Raw genomic sequence first — 19,414 nt, 5'->3', positions numbered from 1 at the left:
GTTTTTCTTTCCCAGGTGCCACGACTGCGGCGCCATTCTGGAGGAGTACGATGAGGACACTCTGAGTTTGTCCATCGTTACACTGTCCACCTTCATCCACCTCAGCCCTGAGGTCGCCGCACCCCTGCTGCTCGATATGCTGCAGTCTGTCGGCAGGTACTTATTTCTCCGCTCACCTCCGGGAGGTGAATATTACAAGGAAAATGGATGTAGGCTTGGAATGCAGAAGCTTATTGTAAAAGTCATGCGGTTTGTAAATGTTAATACATTTGTCATGGGTGCAAGCCACATTGTCTTGTTACTCGAGTATGCTTCAAAGAACAATGTTCTCTAGAGAATATTGTTGTTTTAATGAAATAAAATAATCTAACTTAAACTCATGTGTGGTTTGTGTTTACAATTTAAAGTGGCGAATTCAAGAACTTAAACACAAATCTATGATGCTTCCATCTCTTATGACACTTAATGTTTACATTGGTTGGAATTCATCTCAAAATCCCTGCTATGCATTACAATTCTTTGAATACTTTCCACTTCTAACATATTTGCAAATTACAGCATTTAGCCTTGTGTTTGCAAGGGCATGCTAATAGTTTGTACTTGGCACATGTATGTCAGTCTTTAACCACGTTCACCTTTCAAGCTACTATCTGTACTAATATGATTCTCACTTATATATTATTAACCACAAATGCATGTGAATAATCTTAATAATATTTTCTCTACTCTTCCCTTTTGGTGAGATGTTCTTATTGGAGAGCACACAAGTCAGAGCCTACCAATGTCTTTCCATTGACTGCAACTTGCTGAGTTCCTTGAAACACTCGGTCAATGGATTTGAAATTACTTAAAATATAGGAATTGAAATGTTTTAGTAAACTTAATTTGAGAACAAAATGATCGATTTTGCTCCTACCCTGACGGTGCGCATCTTTATTAAGGAGGTCTCCTCAGTATGTTATGATTTTTTTTAACCTAAATCTGAGTTGACTTGCTTCTTTTTACGTTGTTATTGTTTTTAGGACTAAACTTTCCCAGCTCCCTAACCAAACGTTGCTGGCACCTAAATGAATATTGCTGAGTGCCTTCTCATTAATGCCAGTGGACTATTTTGAAATAAAAAAGATATATATACTTTACCCACCAAGCTTTGCCCAAATTATACATTTCTATAAGTTCATCAGAACACTACACTGATTGATATATATAGTCTCCCATAGGAAAATTGTGATTTAGTTTTTTTTGTGCATGCTAATAAATGCCTTCATGATAGTCCTGTAATGGAAATTGTGCTTCAGCCTGGTCCGGGAGCTCGTACATAAAACTGCTTGATGTACAATGGAATAACGGAATGTGCATCATAGCCAGACCACTAACCAACACCAACCTCCTGGCTTCATATTCTGGTAGACATTCCGCCACCAAATATTCGCAGAGAATGCAAGAGCATTTATACACTTTTTTGCCAACAACAACCACCTACCCACCTCAACAATGAGCTCAACAATGTACCTCACCGCCACCTACTCAAGTGCCCATCCCCTTTCTGGGATCACGCTACTTCTAGATTTTCACCCAGATCCGGAAGAACGCTAGCAAGCAGAGTGGAACAACGTGGACTTCAAGAATAAACACCTCATTCGAGACACAATCATCATCGCACGACCTGGCTTTCATCGCACATTGCTCGAACACACCGGTGGTGTAACCATCAATAGCATTAACAGGCCAATGCATACATCTTCATAAATAGACAATTAAAGACAAGTCACAGTACAATTGTGGCCATGCAACCACAACTATGCACTATATATTAATCCACTGTAGCCTGCACGCCTTCAACAGGGGAATGGAAAAACTACATGAATGACTGAAGCCCTCTCGTGGCTAGCAGATCTCAACATTAGCATTGAGCTCCACTGCTGAATGAAGGCCTCCCCAGGGCTTTAAGTGATGCAGTATGGTTTGATCATACTTCACTACACTGCTGAGTGTGGATTGGTAAATGGGGCCTCAGGTCTTGTTCAGATATTGCAGTATTGCCACTTATGTTAGCCATGGCTGGGAATCGAACTTAGGTCACCATGTTCATAGTAGAGCGTGTGAACCACTGCGCCACCGCTCCCTCCTTAGCTACGGTTTATTACCGTTAAATTGAAATATCTCTTTATTGTCTTTTCTTTTTATTATCTATTGATTTAATTGAATGTATCCTCCTTTCCTTGATTCGAATTTTATTTTTGCATGAGCAGGTGAGTATTTATCGGCCCTGTTGCATGTTCCTCTGTCTCTCAGGATTGCAGCTGATGCACTTTATCCCTCTCAGAATGAAAGGTATCTTTACTCTCCTCCCCTTCGCCTTCCACCGGCTTGAGACCTGGCTATGCTGGTGGTGTCGTTGTGCCTACCACTTTCACTGTTTCACCAATCCATATTGAGTCTACAATGCCATATTGAGTCTACATCCAGTGTGATGCCGCTACTCTTCAGCAGGGGTCCAACAAGAAGGGGTCACCACCCCCTTTCAACAAAACATGGTACATTCCTTAGCCAAGTATTGTGCAAAGGCAGGCCTAGTATAACAATGTCTGCTGCTGCAGAGCTTGTAGGAGGAAGCAATGGTCTCTGTAACAGGAATGTACCATCCTTTGTAGGGGGATGGTCCCTTACCTCTTGAACGCTTTGTTGTGGTCGCATTGAACAATGGCAATACATATGTTCACATGAATTATTGTAAGACATCCTTCAAGCCATCTGCAGGTAATCATATTGCGCATTGCTTCTCTTATGGTACGTTATGGAAATGTGTCTCTGGAACGATGATTTGGAATAGCCAAAGTGACGGAACGCCATCTTTATTGCGGACACATTGTTCACCTTGCAAATAATGTATTGTATTTGCTCAAAAGTCATTGTAATTTACTTCTCAAACATTTATCGTTGTTAATCTCCAATTTTACAGCCCTTAGCCGGTGGTGGAAATTGCTATGGCGGGGGTGGGTTTTATCCATAGGACAACTACTGTTGACTTCCCAACGAAGTGGTACTTACTTTACTCATTCTGGAGGGTTGATGGGCTGATTCAACCTGCTTCCAGGATTTGAACTGGCACCTCTCTGAATTGTTAGCCACTTGCAAAACCGCTGAGCCACATGTTCACGACACAGTACTACATTTCTCAAACATTAGCTTTTTTTGCAATGTGAACAACTTTTAACTTGCAGGAGTGTATTCAATATGGGATATTTCTTGCCAGTATCAAAATATCAGAATAGGTTTTACCTTTTCTGGCAATAAAACAGGTGTTAAGATGTGAAAACACCAAACAGAAACATGCAAATGAAAAACATGGTCTGATAACACTGTAACAAATTTTCTTTTTGTTCCTGGGTGGTAAGTATTATTTCCTAATTGTTTATGCCTGAAAAGTACAGAAAATGGCTATTATTACCCACAAACTTTGCTTTTGTGACCAGGACTTTGATATTTAGAAATCTTCCATAACATTCCAGATAGATTCAGTGCTGAGTAAACTTGGAGTTACTTCTAGAACATTTTAGAACTTTCCAGTAATACAAATAGTATATATACAGGGGCCTGAAACCCACCAGTTAATTTTAGTTCCAGCTGCCTAAGTGCTTTTTTCTGAGATGGCATCAAGAGGCTGCAAGCATCCGGCAGACACATTTTGCTACATCTGCGGCCAATTTATCAAGACAAGAGCGAAAAAGTACTCTGTGGAAGCATCTGCTAAGATGTGTGAGGCTTGTCGGGGATCAAGACAAACCCTGGGCACCTCATTTCACCTGCGAGCAATGCAAAAAAATTCTGGAAGGTAAGATGTACAATTGTTGCTAGGAATTTTATTATAAAATTTGTTCAGAAAATTTTAATTGTAAAAGTTTTTAATTTTAAAATGTTTTACAATTTTCAATGTTATTGAAAAAATATAAATTAAAAATGTTTCAAGAATCTCTTACACATTAGTCATGGGTGAAATAAATGTATTTTTGTAGGATGAGAGCCATAAAGTTCGCCATCACAAGAATTTGACGGGAACCCACTGACCACTCAAGCAACTGCTACTTCTGCATGGTGGACCCTTCCAATCGTCAGACTGGCAAAAATGCACCTGCTATCATCCATCGCCCTGGTGCCACATTGCCATAAGCTCCCCATACCCACTCCTCTGGAGAGAGAGCAGCCGTCTTTAGAAGAGAGCAGCAAGTCAGAGGGCGAGATAGACATTGTAGATCCAGATGACAATTTCAGAGGTGGAGCTGAGGAGAGAAACCCATATTACCTCAACCAAAAACACCTCAACGACTTGATCAGAGATCTTGGTCTCATCAAGTCCAATGCCGAGCTTTTGACGTCGAGGCTCAAGCAGTGGAACTTGTTGGATGAAAGTGTGCAAGTCGCAGATCAGAGAAAGCGTCACCAACCTTTTTGCAGCTTTTTCACCCGCCAAGATGGCCTCTGCTTCTGCCACAATGTGACCAGTCTGTTTGAGGAATCAGAATCTCCTGTATCCAGAATGAGTGGTGCCTCATCCAGGAGCCTCAAAGCTGTGCTGCTCCATAATGGTAACAAGTACCCGTCTCTTCCCCTGGCTCACTCAGTGCACCTCAAAGAGGATTACAACAGCATCAAGATCTTGCTTGACGCCTTGAAGTATAATGAGTACGGCTGGGAGGTCATCGAAGACTTTAAAATGTTGGCATTCCTGATTGGTCTTCAAGGCAGTTTTAACAAGTTTCCCTGCTATCTTTGCCTTTGGGACAGCAGGGACACCAAGGCACGCTACCACAGGTGGGACTGGCCACCGCGGACCGAGTTCTCTATGGGAAGGAACAACGTCAAGTGGGAGCCACTGGTGGACCCCCGGAAGGTGCTGATGCCACCACTGCACATCCAATTGGGCCTTATGAAACAATTTGTCAGAGCTGTAGATAAGGAGTCGGCAGCCTTCAAGTACCGTAAATACTTCTTCCCTAAGCTTTCTGAGGCAAAGGGCAAAGCCGGTGTCTTCGTCGGACCACAGATAAAGAAGATCCTGGAGTGCAATGAATTGCCCAAGAAGCTCACTAGTAAAGAGAAAGCAGCTTGGGACAGCTTTGTCACAGTGGTTCTTGGCTTCCTGGGCAATCACAAGGTCGAAAACTATGTGGAGCTGGTTGAGACTCTGGTGAAGAACGATAGCACAATGGGCTGTAGGATGTCCGTCAAAGTCCATATCGTTGATGCTTATCTTGATGAATTCAAGGAAAACATGGGAGCTACTCGGAGGAGCAAGGCGAGCGCTTCCACCAGCATATGCTGGACTTTGAACGCCACTACCAAGGACAGTATAACGAGAACATGATGGGAGACTACATTTGGCGGCTGATTCGTGAAAGTGATTTACAGTCTAATCATAAATCTCGAAAAACTACTCAGTTCTAAATCTTGTGTAGTATTTTTTGTATTAATTTAGTATAAATACATGTTTATTTTGATTAATGTTGTTTTTTATGACTTTATGTGAACGAAAAGACACAAATTCGTCTGTTTTCTCATTGAAAATAGGTAAATTTCAAAATATCACTGTCCAGGTCACAAAAGTTTGTGGGGAATAATAGCCATTTTCTATACTTTATAGGAATAAGCAATTACGAAATAACACTTACTACCCAGGAACAAAAATTGTGTTACATAGTGTAATATATGCATTGTCTTTGAAACTGATTGGTCTACATGAGAGGCAGCTTTCTTTAGAGCCTCGTCTCACAGTGTTAGACCAGAGAACGCCAAAAAGCAAACGGCACAAAGACAATGCACTATCAGGGCATTTATAGCTCAGGATTCCTTGAAAAAGGTTTCTGTTTGGTGTTTTAACATCTTAACACCTGTTTTATTGCCAGAAAGGGTAAAACCTATTCTTATAGGAGTGTATTCGTTGGTACCAATTACTTTTTACCTAGAGTAGAATATATATGGCTCTCCGATGCGTCTTGGGTTGTGCCGCATGCTGTTCGGCACGATGATGTCCAACGTTTTGCTCCATGTGCCGGGAGATTCTGCGGCTCACCTAGGTCATGCAGCAAAACTTTGGACATCGTGAAAAACAACACAGTGTGGTACAACCTGAAACACATCACCGAGCTATACAGCACAACCTTGAAGACCTATGCAGTTGAATTTGTATTCTTTTATTATTTGGAGCAGATTTGTATCAAGTGGCTGAGCAGATTACATGCACATTTACATGTCATGGGCACATTTTTTTCAGTTCACCAAACCACCTCATTGACAAAAATTACAAATCTTTCGTATGAAATGGGTATCAGTTTTCATATTAATCCGTAACTGACTATTGCATGACTCTTGCTCTTTATTACATGTTGACATTTAGACTGGCATCCAGTGCGACGTATCCATGGCAAACAGAGAGGTAAGTTTATACTGGTAGGAACCTCCTGGTTACACCAGCCCACAGAGGATTATTGTGTCCGTCCATCGTGCAGGGAGGGGAATGGGTTGGGAGGGAGGGGCTGGGTGGGAATGGCTGGGTGGGGAGGGTGGGGAGGGGGTGGGATGGGTGGGGCTGGGTGAGGAGGGGCTGGTCACCCCGTGGTGCCCTTATAAAACTCAACGTTTAACCTACTCACGCCGGCTTGTGCCCGCCCTCACAGTCGGCCATATTTGCGGAATACACCACGCTGCCGTTGACCCTGGCCATTGACCGAGCAACCCAACGTTTCTACCAGCTCCCTCCACAGGAATGTGTTCCCACGTATCTGTTTTTACTTCTTGTGCCTCACCTTTGGCAATCCTAAACGAGCACCAAAACCTGGATATTTGACTTCTAACGATGATTTAGCCTCAACTTTCAAATCACTGTAGGATGAAGTCATGCCTTCATTGCGTCAATTCCCCTGTACCGTGGACATTTGCTGCAGTGTGTTGTAACGTATGATGAAAGATGTCGATTGTTATTTTCTAATTATTGACTTTTACGTGAAATAGCTCCATATGCACAGTGGGTGCTTGAACATCTTGCATGTCATGATGACGGGCTCCGATCATCATGGTAGTTTGTGCCTTGCAGTTCGGAAATGTCTTTGTAGCTCAAAGTTAGCCGTGGACCCTACCTTTTTACAACCATAATGAAGACTTGGACTGGGTGAATGGCTCTTATGCTGGGTGAATTGCTGTTATGCTTTATTTCCAGTGTGATGAGGTTGAGCTGGGCTGGGTGAGTCAGCTGGAATGACTCTTGGGTTCGTTTTAAACTAATTACTGAGCTCAGGCCCAAAGGCTCAACGTTTCAGGCAGGGCAGCCAGCAACAAAGAGCACTATCAAAATAAAAATAGAGTTAACACTTTTATTGATTTGAGCAAGCTTATAACAGCTTACGGAAGGACATGAAGGGAAGGAATTCAAAAGTAGTGCAATTCAAGGGAAGAAGCATACGGATAAGTGTTGTGACCTGCGGTATTGTGATTAAACATCGTATAGATGAGGTGAAACGGTCACATGGTGGCTTATAATTACTTTCCTGTTCTGTGTCCCCAGTGTGGTGATTCCGGGTAATGCACCTGGCGTCGCCAAGCAGTTTCTGCGCTGCGTTTTCCACCAGCTCGCTCCGAATGGCATCCTGCCACAGCTCTTCCAAAGCAACATCAAAGGTCCTTCTTCAAACTGTATGCAGTTCTGTGTGTGTGTGTGATGGCTGTTCACTTCCCATGTTAAGTGGATTTTACAGGGAAGTGCTGCACACACAAGGCTGCTGTAAATGCGGTGCAACTCGTCGTGATTCGTTGGTTTTTACAGCCACAACATCCACTATAAAACACGTAATGATCATTTTGTGTTGTGCAGAATATAAATAAAATAAATAAGCAGATATTTTTTTTCTTCATATATATCTACACGTAAAAGTATACAGTTTATGTTACACTACCCATCAACCCCAAGGCCTTCTGGGAGTGTACAGCAAGTGTGCACTCCTGATATGTAAAATAATGGTTTATGCTTAATGCAACCTTTTCTAAATAAGCACACGGATACATATTCACGTTGAAAAAAAGGATAAAGGTGCTGCCCTGCAATTGCTTGCTCATGCCATGACTGGTGGAAGGGGCTCTACGAGATCAACACTGTAGAGTTTATTTGGTCCATTTTTCTACTTTAATCCATTTCTCTAAATGACAAGAAAAAACAAGATGAATATTAAAAAGTTCACAGATTCTGCATGATGCTCAATGCTATGAGCTCTTTGTACACACAGTGCATGTGTTTGAAACTCTTCCACACTGACGAGACGTGTTGACAGAGGTGTGTATTCCTACACTTTACCCTCACAACACGCGACCTGCCGGTGGACGAACTCTGTGGTGTAGCCATCTATACTACGGGGTGGACGGAGGCGGGGGCATGTTATAAATTTGCGCTGTCGTTTCAACTGCTGTGCCGGAAGGTGGATTCATACCGGTCTGAATTGCAAATCCAGTGTACCATCATACCACAGCAGCTCCCCATAATTCTCTCATCATAATCTATAATGTTTTATATGTTTAATACTTCAATTCGTTTGTTTACTTGTATTTTTTAGATACAAACTTCCTAAGAACGCTGTCGTCAGCCCTGTCTGACTTTTCAGAACTCAGCTCGCTTGCTGCCCTGAACATTCTCCTCGAGGTAAGCGGATTTAATCAGTTGCCGTGTGACGTGAACTCGCAAAACTCTCCCGTAGTGTGCCTTGTTTCTGAAGCGGGCCATGCCTGACACTGTGACGCCCACTGAGTTTCTTCCTCCAGGGCCTCAATGGCAAGAAAAACCTGCCGATGGGGGGAGCAATGCTCAGATGCCTCGACAACTTGGCCACGTTCATGGAGGCATTGCCCATGGAGTCACCCAGCAACCTGTGGGCTGGCATCTGTAACCACTTCCAAACCTTTTTGCCCAAGTTATCCTCAGTCCTGCCTGTCAAGGTAGACTAAGGACCCACACTGAGGGAGAGCAGTAGCTGCAGAAAATCCAGTGTCGATCATTACATTTTTGTTTATCAAGAGTCACATTTAAAATGCATACTTATATAAATTGTGTTTTTGTACTTGTTAACCCTTTCATAACCTTGCATTTTTTTATTCTATAAGCTTGGTCAGTTAAATTTTTTGTAAAAAAAATAGAGAATGAATGAATTGGGAATAACCCTGGGTTATTCCATGTACAGTAAAACCTTGGATTGCGAGCAAAATTCGTTCTGGAAACGTGTTTGTAATCCAAAGCACTCGTATATCAAAGCACTCGTATATCAGTTGTGATCACGTGACGCTCGGCAGACAAAGCGTAGACCTCGCTCGTTTATCAAATGAATATGTATTTTAAAAATGTGCTCGTCTTGCAAAACACTCGCAGATCAAGTTACTCGCAATCCAAGGTTTTACTGTACTACATTTTTTTTTCACAATAGGGCAGCTGACACATCACATGTAATAATATCCCACCCGGCTATAGTTGGGTGTCATCACCAGGTCCTGAGAATAGGCTGGAGCCAATGTGAAAGCATGAAGTCTGTGCACACATTGAACCATTTTGGTGCTGATGCAAAGTAACGAGATGTATGTGGTATGTGCCAGTGCTGCCTGGACTCTTGCCTGCGGATCATGATCAGTCTCCTCAAGATCCCTGCAACCGTCGCCACACGGGTACGTGAGCCACTACCTCCAGGGAATTGTTTTGCAGTAAAAAAACAAATAAAAGTACAATCTCGACATGAAATAACAATGCACAGTAGTAAGTTAACTGTCTTGTTTAAATTTTCTAAACAGCAGAAGGTGTTGTCATTTTTTAACTTTCCGTTTTATCTTGTTGAATCTTAGAGTCTGCTTGAACAGTTTTCTAAGCTGCTCGGCTTTGTGATCCAAAACTCCAACTTTAATCTGGCTTATGTCATGGAACTCTGCGCCCTTTGCTACAAGGGATTTACAAAGGTAATGGCACGAGAAAGTTATACATTCATTGATTAATGTATTTGTCAGCACATTGGAATTTCTGAATAAAGTAATTATTTTATAAAGCCAAGCATTCTCGGAAAAAGTGCCGTACATTTTCTCAGGCAGGATCTTACTTTCTCTCCCCCAGGAGAGAGACAAGCTCTATCTGACTCGGAGTGTCGTTCTTGAGCTGTTACAAGCACTGAAGTTCAAGTCCACCTTGCAGGACACAAACATTCTCTACCTTGTTCAGGTGTGGGTTCTTAGCTCTGATGACAATTGAACAATGCTGCTATCCTTTGGTGTTGTAACCTAGATAATAGTATTAAACTTATATATCCAGGAAAGCCTTACTGAATCTCAAGACACATTTTCAGTTTTATCTTGTCGAATCTGGAAGATAACATCCCTAGATAGCATAACCCCCAATTGCAAAGTTTTCACAGATGGGGGCGATGTTGCTATGTAGAATCCCAAATGAGAAATTTGCAGGTATTTTGTCAGCATTGGAAGGATTGGCCAATATCAGTTACATTGCTATGGGATGGAACCAGATAATTCAGAGGGGGAGAACATACACATTCCACACACTCGTACACTCTCACTCACTCTCAAACACTTTGCACAATGGGGAGAACATACAAACTCTACATAGAATGGCACCCATGTCCTTTTTGCTGAGGCACAAGTGTTACCACTGTGCTACCCTGCCGCCCACACACACGTCATTTTGACCTGCTTGGTGTGTTTTGTATTTTGTTTCCCAGTTTATTTGCTCGGATGTAGGCACGAGGTTGGCAAGCTCCTTGATCCTCCAGAAAAATATCATCAACAACTTACCAACAGTGAGTCCTCGCGCGGTTCTGCCACAGTGAGTGAGCACATCTGTGTCGCTGAATTTCTCTGACAAGATACCGACTCTCTTGTTCTGTTATAGTGCCAGACGGCTGCCATGGAAGTGCGTCAGGCAGTACCTGATGGACATTCTGGACTTTATCGCCGATCTGCATACACTCACCAAGCTCAGAGTATGTGTTTTACAGGAAGCACTCATTATTAATATAAATTTGCATTTATTGTGTTTTACTAATGTTAACACAACTTTATATACATGTATGACTTTTTAATTGAACAGTCAGGTATGGTTACATGTGCACTTTAGATGCAAGGGTTTTTGTAAAACTCGGCCATGACATGCCCAGGAGTTGACACTGTAGCTATCGTGTATCTGTACAGGAATCAAACTTATGGCGCCGGGTTTATAGCACAGTGCACTACCCCGCCCCCACCCTGCACACCATTCTACAACCATTTTTATTCTCGATGCTCGCCAATAATATTATTGGGCTACTCACATTTTTGTACCACTCTGCGGGAAAGTCAACAATGGTTATCCTATGGACAGACTTCCTTCTGCGATAGGGATGTGGAATTTCACGACCGGATTGTAATAGGAGTTGCACATTACCTCAATGCTCAATTAGTCAGGAAATTTTTATTTTAGACTGCTAACATACGTTTGTGAATATGACTGCGTTTCCACCACAGACGCACATGAAGGCATGCGCCCAGAGCTTGCATGAGGACACATTTGGCGGCCAGCTAAAGGTGGGGCTGTCGCAGGTGGTGGCGATGGAGATAACGCGGGGAAATCACCGTGATAACAAGGCAGTTATGCGCTGCCTGCCCTGGCTCTTCCACCCACCCTCCACCATGCAGCAAGGGTCAGCTTTGCACGCGAGCACCAACTGGACTTGATAGGATCAAGCAAACACAAAGACAACAATTCCCCTTTATAGTCTTGATAGACTCATGGGGAAAGTACTGCTAACGTGCACCTATGAAGGCTGGCACGGCGCACGAGGGGGTAGGTGGCCAGCACTATGCCCAGCCGCCTTTGTATCCATAGTCACGATGTTTACACATCGCACTAGGTTCTCATTTGAGGCTGAGTCTCTAAGGAGACCCAGGACTGTCACTGGTGTTGACTGTGAGCAGGAATCGAACTCGGGTCGCCTGGTTCGCAGCGTTTTACGTTAACTGTTCCGCAGATGTAAAGCAGTCACACATAGACATGCACGTGTGCATGTGCACTTATCAGCTTTGATAAAAAAATCAATATCACAAACTCCATCTGCTATTATATTATTTCATCGGTCAATTATTTTCAATTAAAATGGTTAACATTACATTTTGTCATATAGATGCTTTTCTGTGACCAGCACCCTGTGAGGAGTCAGTCTATCCTTGTGACTCGAAGCATTTTTGAAAATCTGAATTTTTCTACAGCTTAAAATATTCTGGCTTCGTGCTAGGCTCACGGTACAGACAAAGGATGGGGCCTTTGGGCAGTGGGTGCAGCAAAGGGCAGGAAGGGTAGGGCTACCTGAATAGTATGGAGAAGTTGGTAGGGGAATAGGGTGGCCTATCAGTAGTCGACAGGGTCAATGTAAGAGAGAGCAAGGAGGCCACTCACTAGAGGAGGCTAGCGGGTGAGTTGCCATTGCTATGTAATTGTTGGCGGGGCTGCCAGGCATTTACAGCAGCGCTGGCCTTTCTATTCTTGTTGTTGTTGTTGTTCACTGCAGACCCAAGGAGTTCATAGAGTGCGTGTCGCATATTCGCCTGCTGTCGTGGCTGCTGCTTGGCTCGCTGAACCACCTGAGCGTGAGCTCCCCGATGGCTCCGGCCTGTACCCCCATCCCGCTCGACGCTGGGCCCCACTGTGGCCGATCACCTGCTCGTCATCATCATGGGCTTCTCGGAGCACTCCAAGGTGAGGCTTATCCTCACAAAGTCGATGGCTTTCCCTCCCCTTCCTCCGTCCGCCTTCTTGCTGCCTTGCTGCAGGCTCCAGAAAGACAGCGTGTGACCAATGTGCCCGTGTTCCCAGGCCTCGGTGGTCCACATGTCGTCGCTGTTCCACGCGTTCGTGTTCGCTCAACTGTGGACAGTGTACTGCGAGCAGCTCGGTGGACCCGGCGGTGGGACGCCCACGCTCAACGAGGCCGGCTCGGCCGCGGCGCTCACTGCCATGGAGTTCTGGAGCCGCGTCACGCCCGGCATCCTGCAGCTCATGGCGCACAACCGTACCGTACGGGTGCATGGTGCCGCCGCATATTAACCCCCGCCTTCTTGGCGCTTTACAATGATGGCGAAAAGTGTTCGTACGTTATCTCTGCGATGAGCCTTTTTGCTTGATCATTGGAGACCAAGCTTAAACCAAAAAAACCCACGATGCTCGAAAACCTGGTTTAATCACAGGCAGTTGCCTTGATTCTAACCCAGGATCTCAGCGCTGCAAGCTCAGCACTGAGCCACCCAGCCACTTTTCACTCACGATCACTGCTGGATGTGCCAAATAGCAAATGGGATTACGGCCAAGAATGTGAGGAATAGAAAAGACAGTGGAGAGAACAATTGGGAAATGAATGAAGAAAATGTAGCTGTGATGTAACGTGACCCAAAGGAAATGTCACATTGCAGATAATGACCAGTTTGGAGACTTGTTAAATATTGATGGGTTTCACGTACCAGTCGTAAGAGCCATGGAAGCTGCACAGGACCATAAATACGGTGTGTAACGGCATTTGTCTTCTATAGGATTTATAACGTTCTCACGTTGTGTGCTCGATGGTGATGACTGTGTCTGTTCCAGCTGGTGGAGATGGTAAGCCTGCACGTCATCAGCCTCATGGAGGCCTTGCAGGGCTGCAACTCCAGCATTCTAGTCAAGGTACTCACGCTTTAACTAGACTCAAACTGGGCCAGGATCTAGAGTGCTATGCATTCTTATTTATCATGTATTTGTATGTATTACTAATTGTTTATTAATTAATTATATTCCAATTGTGCTCATTGGTGTTGTGTCACAATATGAGGACATTCCCTATCTGAACAATCACAGAGAGCAGTACGACTGGATGTGTTAGAGAGTGGCCTCTTTTGACCGATCATTGAAGATTAGATATAAGTTGGGCTGAGATGATTACTCGACTCCAGGCCTGGATTTCCAGGCCAATGCCTCATTGCTCACTGGGCCAGTCAAACTCTGCCAGTAACAGGCAGTTGTTGTTCAGCACACTTGCTCACAAATGGATTACGTGACATGTCATTCATTTATTTTCAGCACCATTTAATATAAGACAAATGAACGCGAAACCTTTATTACTTCACCTTTTCTCTCCCGTCATTTCCACATGCAGCTTCTGCCCATGTGGTTACCGATGATCAACTCCAACTCTAAGGTAAGGAATTGTGTGTGCTCTAATGTGTCATTAAATATATATATTCTCATGCTGGGCTCTCTGATTATTGAAATAATTTAAAACTATACAGATTATCGATTTCATTACTCGACTAACTAGATAACACAAAAATTATTGTGAAAAAGTTACCTTTGTGCCAGGTGTGCCTCTGGCTGAGATATTATGGGTTACGGTTAGGTTAATCGGGGGTTTCCAGCCGTCATGAAGCAGGATGTCTTGGTGGCCACCATTTTAAAGGGGCCTGTGTAATTGACCATAAAAAAGTAGTCTAATATAATTGATTTTCACCCTCAAAAAAGTTTATAAAGCAAATTGATGCTTTTTGACACAAAAAACGAACTATCGTACCATTAATAATAATAAAACAATTTGTAACGCACACAATATGTCACAGACATACATCACCATAATTCTGAGGCATCGAGCCAAGCTTTGTGCCAATCGAAACCCAGGCGAGAGAGGTGGGGCCTTGAAGTGTCTCTTGAAAGTTGGAGAGAGTGAGCGCTGCTGCTGCAAATGTGAAGTCTGATGGCGTTGGCAGATGGCAGGGGCTGCTACTGAGGAACAGCCCCGATGTAAACAAATGCAATGTGGTTTTACAAACAACATTTTGTAATGAGAAAAAATAAAAAAAATATCAACCGTATTTTTGCATTAGGTATGGTCAAGATGTGTTGAAGTTTTATACACATCTGATGTTGGGCTGCGCTCATCATAGAATGCATGACATCAGCTCGTTTGTCGGTATGATGGAGATGCGGTCACATTTAGATATTCTCTATAAATCCAAATCACTTGGTAAATTGTATCGTAAATGAACGTTTACCGGCAGGGTGACGTAGTGGTAACACTTGTGTTTCACAGAAAGAAGGGGCCTGGGTTTGATTCCCGATTCGGGCACCTTTTTGCATGGAATTTTTTGTTCTCCATGTTCTCCAGTAACTGATATTTGCCAAACATCCTAATGCTGAAAAATTACCTGCAAATGACTAAATTATGATTAGACACGGCAATATCACCACAAACAGATTGGCAGGACCCTACTGAAGGCTTTTCTGGGTAAACAAGAGTATCAATAATAATAACCGCGACTCGTCCTGTTTGCGCTGCAGCACCTGTCGGGAGGCCTCCGGCTGAGGCTGCAAGCCGTCCAGAGCCGTGTGCGCTCTCCAGGCGTGGGGCTGGCCGGCCCGTCGCCATGCCAGCCGGCCTCCGCGCCCTTCTCCAACGCATTTGGTTGCATGTCGGCCGAACGCGGGCCTCCCCACCTCCAACAGTGGCTCCGATGCACGCAGTTCAAGATGGCGCAGGTGGAAATGCAGTCGTCTGAGGCGGCGTCGCAGTTCTACCCACTGTGATGTGCCAGTTCGGGAAGGGCAGCAGTGGCAGCCCGCTGCAATTGAACGCTTTCCTGCACCTTGCCACCAACGTTCTGCCAGTTGAGCATGCTATGTAGGGTGATTGTAACAATTTTTTTTATTGGTCTGCCATTTCTGAATTCGATGAAGTTTTTTTTCCCATCAAATTTCATCCCAATCATGCTTTCGGTGATGAGATTCATCGTCATGATGTGAAGAATCCATTTGCATCTCAGCAAAAGCGTAAAATGTTATTCGAGAGAATGACCCACGGAAGCAGATATTACGGAACTGCTTCTAAGATCTGCTTCTAAAGTTTACCCCAAAAGTACTCAATTGGCATTAGGCAGAACAACAACCCCTCGTATTGCAAAATGTCTGCGGACTGTGAAAGATAACACCTTCGTGATAGCCTTGCGCTATAATAATGGCACACATCAAATGTACAAATTATTTGACTATTTGATTATTAAAAACACTATCAGGTGTTCGCAATGTTGGTACCTTCCTAATTACTGTCTCTGCACGCTTATTGTACCACTGTGGACTGAACTGCTGTGTTAATAATAAGCGCTTGCGCAGATAACTATTGTGTGTGCCAGGGAGCTGCTTGCGGTGCAAGACTTACGTACAACTGGATCTTTGTGGAGAGGTCTGCAGATGTTTTTGACTCCTAGGGGTTGACAATGTTTGCAGTGGGATAGCTATCGAGTGTGCAGGTGGTGCAAGTTCACTGGGGCCCATGGGCTGGATGGGGCTCTGGTACAGGGCCACGTTAAGAAAGGCAGGCAGCCCCCCCCCCCCCCCCCCCGTTTCATTCCTTGCACCAGGGATCAAGCCAAGCACTCCACACTACTGACTGTAAGTACCGTACAGAATGCTTTTCTCAAGGATGCAATTAGTGTCTGTATTCAACTATGCCTCTACAATGTAGAAAAGGTACGTGGAAAGTAAATATGTTGTTAATCTCTTCATGTGTCTGAATTGATTTTAAACCTCCTGGTAGCCGATCGTGCTATTGGCAATGTCTGGAGCATGTCATTGTGAGTACTCTTATGTGATTTGATGGTTATCAATGTGTTCTTATTGGTGGAAGTTTTATTTTAGAATTAAGAACGTCACACGTGCCGTAAGGTTTATACATCGCTTAAGCCGATGTCACCATTCAGATGCTTTGTTTCTTCTAAAGAAATACCAAATATGTCTTGATTTTTTAATGGTAATTGTCGCTAATCTACATTCCTCTGTTTGATATTAAAGTAAGCTGAACGTGTGCGTTTTACTTTTCTGCGTGTATCATTTGTCATAGTTTTAGGCAATGTACAAGCTGTTTGTGAAAGTATAATCCATTCTTAAAGAATCATAAATGGCAGTTGAAAGAGTTGGGATGGATCTTCTTGTTTCTTTCGGTAAAGTCACGTAGAAGGGAAGTAATAAAATAATAAAAATAAAACATAATAAAACAATTCTCACGACGTTTCGGCTACAACGCAAGCAGCCGTCTTCAGGTGAAGAATGAGACACTACCAAACTAGGAGCTTATATATAAGCTGCATTGGGGGTTGAAGAGCGCCTTAACAAAAAGAATGTGCATGTGAAGAGGGATTTAGCATATTCATGGAAAATGCGTAGGCGTTGGGCGGGGGGGTGTCAAAGTCATATTATGCCCATGCATTATGCAGGATCAGCAGCAACCAAGGGGGGTGCAGGGATTAGCAGTAACAAAGGAAAGGAATGTTAATGATATGTAGCTGCAGTTACTCAACAACCACGTAGAAAACTAAAGTATAAACTACATAAAAAACTAAAGTATAAACTGCATCGCACCATCAGTATACTTACTATACTCTATAATAAGCTGAGTTACTAACAGCAAGTAATACATTACAATTTTACCTCGTAACAATTCTATAATATGCTTCCATCTAAACCTTATTCTCTTACATCACACGAGCATATACCGTACTATATACTGCCATAGATAAACCCAACATTAAATTATATACTGTATTGCTGTAAACCAACCTATATCTTATACATTTAATATCACACTATGTATTATTCTACACACCCTAATGTGTATCGAAATGGTTTATTACGTCCTTCCAATGATTGCTGAGCCAGAATCCATCTTCTCGGTTAAAGTTGTCTCTGTGTTTGTATATGTGGATCGCCTCATGAACGAATCTCTCATGATAGCCAGATGGCTTGCAGAGAACCTCTGTCTTGGAGAAGTCAATATCATGTGAGCCCACTGAGTTGTAACAGTGATCTGCCACGGCTGAGGTGTTAGTCCTACCGTGTTTCAGGTCAGCTTTATGTTCACGGATGCGGTCCGAGACATGTCGTTTGGTTTCCCCAATGTAACTGCTACCACAGAGGCAACTTAGTTTGTAGACGCCAGGGTACTGTATGTCTGGAACCACATCTTTTACAGACGGTACCAGATCACGGATTTTATGTACTGTGTTGAATCGGACCTGGATCTTGTGTTTAATCAGGATTTTGGAGATCTTTTTTGTGACCCCAGCAATGTAGGGTAAGGTGATGGTCTTGAAAGGCTCCTCAACAGGATCCTTCTTGATGGTTGGAGTGATGGCTTTGCGGATTGTATAGTCGGAGTAACCATTTGCCTTAAGAGCTTGGCGTACGTGTTTGAGTTCACTGGAAATGTGTTCATGGTCGGAGATGCATTGGGCTCTATGATATAGAGTCTTGATGAGGGAATTCTTCTGAGATGGATGGTGGTGGGAATCCGGTTTTAGATAAGCATCCGTGTGGGTGGCTTTCCTGTAGACAGAGTGGCTCATTGAACCATCAGGTCTCCTTTTGATTAGGACATCCAAAAAGGGTAGCTTGCCATCATTTTCGACTTCCATGGTGAATCTGATGGCTGGGTGTATGGAATTGATGTGGTCGAGAAATTGGTCTAGAGCAGGCCGGCCATGTGGCCAGATGACAAAAGTGTCGTCTACGTACCTCTTCCATAAGGTCGGGCGTAGAGTGGCAGTCTGGATGGCGTCCGTCTCAAATTTCTCCATGAAGATGTTGGCTACAACCGGAGATAGGGGGGAGCCCATTGGGGTGCCCTCAATTTGCTTGTAGAAGGTTCCATTCCAGGTAAAGTATGTATTGGTTAAGCAGTGTCTCACCAGGGGGGGTACCCCAGCATTCAGTCCTTGATGAACCAAGTCTTCAATGATTGCGATGGTGTCAGGCACAGGTACCTTGGTGAACAAGGAAACCACATCAAAACTGACAAGCAGGTCGTCTGGGGACAGGGCAATCCCCTTGATTGTCGATACCAGGTCAGTAGAGTTTAGTACTGCAGAGGTGGTTTTTCCAGTGAAAGGCCGTAGGATTTCGGACAAAAAACGAGCCAGTTTGTAAGTGGGGGAGTTGATAGTAGAGACAATGGGACGAAGAGGTGTATCTTCTTTATGTATCTTTGGCAAGCCGTACAAAGATACATAAAGAAGATACACCTCTTCGTCCCATTGTCTCTACTATCAACTCCCCCACTTACAAACTGGCTCGTTTTTTGTCCGAAATCCTACGGCCTTTCACTGGAAAAACCACCTCTGCAGTACTAAACTCTACTGACCTGGTATCGACAATCAAGGGGATTGCCCTGTCCCCAGACGACCTGCTTGTCAGTTTTGATGTGGTTTCCTTGTTCACCAAGGTACCTGTGCCTGACACCATCGCAATCATTGAAGACTTGGTTCATCAAGGACTGAATGCTGGGGTACCCCCCCTGGTGAGACACTGCTTAACCAATACATACTTTACCTGGAATGGAACCTT

The 19,414-nt window shown here is 43.7% G+C and overlaps 1 protein-coding gene across 1 annotated transcript in view; it reads left to right on the top strand.

The window, feature by feature from the left end:
- Nucleotides 1–17,008, top strand: part of UNC79 (unc-79 homolog, NALCN channel complex subunit) — a 53,743-nt gene extending 36,735 nt beyond the window's left edge. Inside the window, 19 exon segments of the mRNA XM_061551401.1 lie at nt 16–156; nt 2,296–2,334; nt 6,395–6,433; nt 7,559–7,671; nt 8,598–8,683; nt 8,803–8,976; nt 9,625–9,693; nt 9,868–9,978; nt 10,130–10,234; nt 10,749–10,826; nt 10,919–10,939; nt 10,941–11,009; nt 11,530–11,705; nt 12,570–12,705; nt 12,707–12,757; nt 12,875–13,081; nt 13,640–13,717; nt 14,187–14,228; nt 15,362–17,008. Coding sequence (XP_061407385.1) covers nt 16–156; nt 2,296–2,334; nt 6,395–6,433; nt 7,559–7,671; nt 8,598–8,683; nt 8,803–8,976; nt 9,625–9,693; nt 9,868–9,978; nt 10,130–10,234; nt 10,749–10,826; nt 10,919–10,939; nt 10,941–11,009; nt 11,530–11,705; nt 12,570–12,705; nt 12,707–12,757; nt 12,875–13,081; nt 13,640–13,717; nt 14,187–14,228; nt 15,362–15,607 — 1,981 coding nt within the window. The 3' untranslated portion in view covers nt 15,608–17,008.
- Nucleotides 17,009–19,414: the final 2,406 nt, after the last annotated feature.

Source organism: Lethenteron reissneri, chromosome 14 (genome assembly GCF_015708825.2).
Source record: "Lethenteron reissneri isolate LAM-NWPU_2019-01 chromosome 14, ASM1570882v1, whole genome shotgun sequence".
NCBI lineage: Eukaryota > Metazoa > Chordata > Hyperoartia > Petromyzontiformes > Petromyzontidae > Lethenteron > Lethenteron reissneri.
This window is presented reverse-complemented; position numbering and strand designations above follow the sequence as displayed.